At 28.7% G+C, this 5,634-nt stretch overlaps 1 protein-coding gene across 1 annotated transcript; it reads left to right on the top strand.

Annotated features, from left to right (window-relative positions):
* Window positions 1–2,531: 2,531 nt before the first annotated feature.
* On the top strand, window positions 2,532–3,622 carry LOC133702339 (uncharacterized). The gene is made up of 3 exons (XM_062126663.1): window positions 2,532–2,687; window positions 2,804–3,072; window positions 3,428–3,622. Exons 1-3 carry the CDS (start codon window positions 2,619–2,621, stop codon window positions 3,444–3,446), a joined length of 357 nt encoding a protein of 118 aa, XP_061982647.1. The 5' UTR covers window positions 2,532–2,618; the 3' UTR covers window positions 3,447–3,622.
* Window positions 3,623–5,634: the final 2,012 nt, after the last annotated feature.

The raw sequence follows: 5,634 nt of genomic DNA, 5'->3' as shown, positions 1-5,634 counted from the left end.
TTCAAGCATTAACGAATCACTCTCCGATTCATTGCGGTTCATTTTGTGGTCCAAATCCTGTTCAAAAAACACATCAGAAGATATAAAGGTATACATTATTAAAGTTGAGAAAAATGGCACTTTGAAATTATTATTTTTCATGTATTTGCAAATTTCTGATTTTGGTATTGTTGGTATTTGTTTCAATGGCCCGAGATGAATTGACAGGTTGCATCTTTGACAGAGATAATATTGATTCATACGACATGTTTTGTAATAACTCTCCTGATTTTTGGCGTTTGGCATACATAATCTAGAGAACAACGCAGACTCATGCAAGTTAAATAAATCCTTCCTGATAAATTTTCTTCATTTCTTGCAGTATTCATTCCAAGAAGCTAACAATACGTCTCCATAGAAACTAAAAAAGAAGAACAAGGGATTACAAGTACTAACCTGAGGTGCTTGTGCTGGGAAAGTTCCTCACAATGGATTCTCTCTTGAACTTTTATCTTCAGATTCTACATGGATATTTACTTATTTTCAGACTGTAAGTAACAGATTTCTTTTTTAACATTTATATTTGCCTCAATCAGGAGCAAGAGCGCATAGTAGTTAGCGGAAAAGGAATTAAAAGCTCAAGTGAGTCCTCTCTACTATCTGTTTTAGCTGTCAAAAGTTACTATATGACAACTAAGAAGCGGTCAAGTTAGTTAGATCATGTATCAGATCGAAACACCATTTTAGCTTAAATTGTTAGTGTTTATCACCTTGTTTGGATTGTGTATAAAAGCACCGGCACCACCTTATGATCACAATTTTCTTTTACCACAAGTTTCATTCAAATATGTGGGGTTCACTGCAAATTCATGTCAATGGGTATTTGGCTCCTTGGAAGTGGCAATCAAGGGTTCAATTTTCTATTTTTGTTTGAAATTGAGTTTGTTCATGCAAGAGACCGTCCTAATTAGATCCTCATATTTATTGGAGTGCTCCTATCAATTACATGCGATGACAGATATTAAGCCAGATTTTTATTTATTTTTTTAACACTATCAACTAACCACTAATAATTATCTACTTGTAAAAAAAAAAAAAAACTACAAATTCATAAAAGAAAAATGTATGGCTAGCACACAAGTCGCAGCGACATTGGCACCTTTATTTTCAAATAAACATTCTGTTGCCTGTAACATAAAGCAAGGCGCATGCGCATGCGCAGGCCTGAATTTAATAGTATTTATTTTATTTTATTTTATTTTATCTTGACATGGTTCTTCAGTATTATAAATTTTTATTTGATTTTTATTTGATTTTTTTTAATCTGATATAAAAATAACAATTCTAATAATAAATTATTCATAAAAATTTAATTCAAATTATTTTTTATTCTTAAAACTTTTAATTTTAATATATTTATAAATTTTTTAAATTTCAATCACATCTAAATTATGAACATATTATATTGATTTTTTTATTAATTTGCTTTGACAATCATAAATTTTGTTTTAAGTGTGGCGCGCGCACTGATAAAAAAAATTTTAAAATAATTATATTTTTGTGTTTAATAACAATGTCAAAGAATTTTTTGAGATTATAATATTTTTTTTATATTTAATTTTTTTTATATTTCCCATAAGGTTTACCATAACATACTACGTACATACAAACTAATATAAACTTAAATAATGGGTACCGAGTTAAGCATCTCCGAGGAATTTTAAAGTTTTTGAGATGGAAATCATGTTTTACAAAATTTTAAAATTTTTATTTTACTTAAAATTAATTATTTTTAATATTTTTAGATTATTTTGATATATTAATATAAAAAAATAAAAAATATGTATTTATACATCTCAAAAAAATATTGTAAAAAATAATTTTTACCATAATATTAAATACTGCAGTTATATTTTATATATTGCAAAAGGAGCCGCAACACGCTCTGAGATTTGCTTGTGGGCCGGTTCTAAAAAAAGGGAAGAAGATTTCAATATATTCTTGAACAGTATGCAATTCTACAAATAAAATAAACACTAAAAGAGGGGTGAGCACAGTTAGAATTTTCGAATTAGTCTAATTATCTGAACTAATTTGGATAAAAAAATTTGAAACTTTTCAGAAAAGGAAAAAGGTAGACAATTCATTGAAATAATTTCAAAGAATTTCGGGAAAAAAAATTGGAAAGATTGATTAGATATATACAAGTCGATACAAAACTTTAAAATGTTTTCTTAAATAAAAAAAATAATTTATAGAAAGATTGATTAGATGCTAGACAAAACGCATTATGTTTTTTCACAGTACTTTCGTTATACCTAGGTGAAAAATTATGATCCGACCAGAAGGATATTCTTATCTAGAATCGGATGTTGCAAGTGCTAAATTAATTTGAAACGATCAAATCGCGTAATCTTGTCGTTCAAATATTGAAATGAATCGAGGGATACCCGGCGATGCCCAAAAGCTTAATATTGACAAATCGTGCGAAATTGATTATAACTTGCACTCACCATCAAACTTGTGCCCGAAGACTACTCTTCTTAATCAGCACTTCAAGTCTTTGTCCAATTGGAACTTGTCAGCAGCAAAAGATTATCACTTGTTCTCGGTATATAAAATGCTAGTCCTTACAAGAGATGATTATCATGGCATCAAGCAAGTACTGGCAGCGAAAATCAATTATGAGGCGTTCTGGAAGTTGTGAGGTATTAGTACTTTTATAATAATTATGTATTCGTTGTTGCAATCTTTGTTCTTGAGATTCCAATTAATATTGATTTTTTCCCCTCTTATGATTAATATATCTATTTGTAATTCCCAGCAAAGAAGGGTAGATAGAAAAATAAACAGACTGAAAGCAGAGATGGCAGGGATTAGGAAGCAGCAACAATGCATCAGACAAGGGCAAAGGGAAACAAGAGAAAGATTTGAAGAGATAGAATCAGAATGTGATCAGCTCAAAAAGGAGACTGAACTTGTATCTCAGGCAAGCGACAACATTCAACTTCGCCTCGATATCATGCTCAAAATCTTGAAAGCAAGACAAGAGAATGACTTCGCTACAGCTGCTGATCTTACTTGCTCTCTCAGGTTGGTTTTTCGAATCTTCTTCTCTTTTTTAATTTTTTTTATGTGCAATTAGTTTTTGCGTTGATCGGCTGAATGTTCTATGATTTATAGGTTTCAAGTCCTTCGCCCGTCTATGTTAGAATGGCATTGCTTGTGCTTTTTTAATTTGTTGTTGATATAGAAGAGTGATGGGTGTATGTTTGGACATTTCATGGTTATATTGGTAATCTTCAATTTGGAACCTTTGGTAGATTGAGCTAGAAACAGTGTGTGTTTTTCGTAGCTTTTGAGAATTGTGTGGTTGATCCGAACAGGAGATAATACATATACTCTTACTGTCATGGAAAATTTGTAACCTCTTAAATGTTGTTTGCAGGAAAAGTCTGCTTCCTTGAGGATGATAACTACGTAGACAAGTTGCTATTGTGGTCTTCAAAGATTGCCATATTATACTTTCCGAATAGATGCTTGTTTTCGGATATGAATTAATTATCCACCATGTTTATGGACATAAGTTGCTTGTTCGAGGACTTTGTCGTTTATACAATCAACTATGGTTCGATTTATTTAATTGATATGAGTTGATACTGTTAGATGAAGCTATATCATTTCTAGTTGATATTGATTACATCATAAAAAGAATTATATATGTAATTCATAACACGATTATTTTTACCTATTATATCTAAAACATCTGAAAACATTATAGTATTTCACTGTTCATATAAAAAATTGAAGCACTATCTTTTCTTTTCTTTTTTAATTTCTAAACTTTGTTTTCATCCAATGAGACCATTATATAACCTAATTTGACTTCTTCTTTTTTAAATTCCCCCCCCCCCTCCCCTTTTTTCCCCCTTCCTTCCTTTCCATTCCTCCTTTTTTTTATTGGAGTTTCTTCCTTTTCTTCTCCATTTTATCCTCAGATTATTTTTAACAGTTGCTTAATTGTTTTTAGACCAATCAATTTGGCTAAATCATGTTAAGGTAATTTCCTCACGGTTTAATTTTAAATTCAGGTTAAATAAGGAGTTGGATTGAGATTTTTTTCTTTTAATTTCATTATTTTTTTAATTTTATCCTCAATTTTTTTTCCTAATCTATTGGGTTATTTTTAAACCTGCCAAGTCGACTGAGTCGTGTCAAGAAAACTCTTACAAAGTTTAATTTTAAACCTGAGTTAGACAAAAAAATTAAGTCAAGATTCTTTTTTCCTGTTAATTTTATTATTTTTCTCTCAATTTCTTTTTCAATAATGTTTTCACCGGTCGATTTGGTTGTTTGTGAATCGATCAGATCAACTGGGTAAAGTCAAGACAACTTCTAAATGATTTAATTTTAAATTTTGATTAGAAAAAAAATTAAATCATGAGATTTTAATGTTGATATGTTGAGCTTAGTTTAATAACAATATTAAATATTTTCTATAATCTTGATATTCTTTTGTTACGTTCAAAAACCTTTTGATATGATATGCAATGTTGCGGAGGCATGTAAACTCTTATCCAAGGATTTTGACAATAATTCAAAAAAAAAAATAGCTAAACAAATTAAAATTAAGCAATGATAGCAAAAGCACTAGGATAACCAAATTTGAAAGTATCACCGGACCAAATGCCATCAAGTTAGTGTGTTTTAGGTAGTATAATATATAATGTTTTTTAAAAATATTTTTTAATTGAAAATATATTAAATTGAAGTTTTTCATAATTGTTATTATTATTTTTTATATTAATACATCAAAATCATAAAAAAAATATATATAAAAAATTAATTTTAATTTTTTTTACAATTTAAAAAGCAAAACTTACTATAATTTCAAACTAACATTTCAACCTTCAACATCATGTAATATCTTAAATAAAAAAATATAGTACAATAAAAAACAACCAGTAGCAAGCTAGGTTGGTAATTATAATATTATCACCACCTCCTTATCATACAATAATTTCTCACAAAACATTGCAACAACTTTGACATAAAGCAATAAAATTTATGTTGACAATAATCCCTAAACTTGCAGAATTTAATAAAAGTCATATTGTGTGAGATATATTAATGTCCAATATCGCTAACGCGGGACATTTAATTGATTGGCGCATGGACTAGATTGATAGATGGAATTTCAAGAAATCATTTTAAAAAGATAAATGGGTATAATATGAAGACAAAATTATATGTAGCAGTATACAAGATAAAATAATTGTTTTTGTATCATATTTGATTGTGGTGAATAAAATATAAAAAAAATTATTTTACATTTAATATATATTACTATCAAACTTATATATTTTAAAAATAATAATTAGATTTTTTTCACTCTAGTTTATATTAAATATTAAAATTAATGATATTATAATAACTTTGATTATAAAACTCGGATTGATCTAATGAGTCAACTTGGATTGGCATGATGAGTCGATTTAGGACCCAAACCGGTCTGAGTCTAGGAAAAGAAGAGAAAGAATTGATGTGACCTGAACCGATCAAAAACTCAGGTTGACCCAGACCGAGATAAAACATAAGTTAAAAACTCATTGATTTTTTTAAAAAAAATGATCAAAATGAGGTTGCTTTTGTTTT

The sequence above is a fragment of the Populus nigra genome, chromosome 8 (genome assembly GCF_951802175.1).
Source record: "Populus nigra chromosome 8, ddPopNigr1.1, whole genome shotgun sequence".
NCBI classification, from domain to species: domain Eukaryota; kingdom Viridiplantae; phylum Streptophyta; class Magnoliopsida; order Malpighiales; family Salicaceae; genus Populus; species Populus nigra.
The sequence above is the reverse complement of the archived record's forward strand: the minus strand, read 5'-3'. Positions and strand labels throughout refer to the sequence as shown.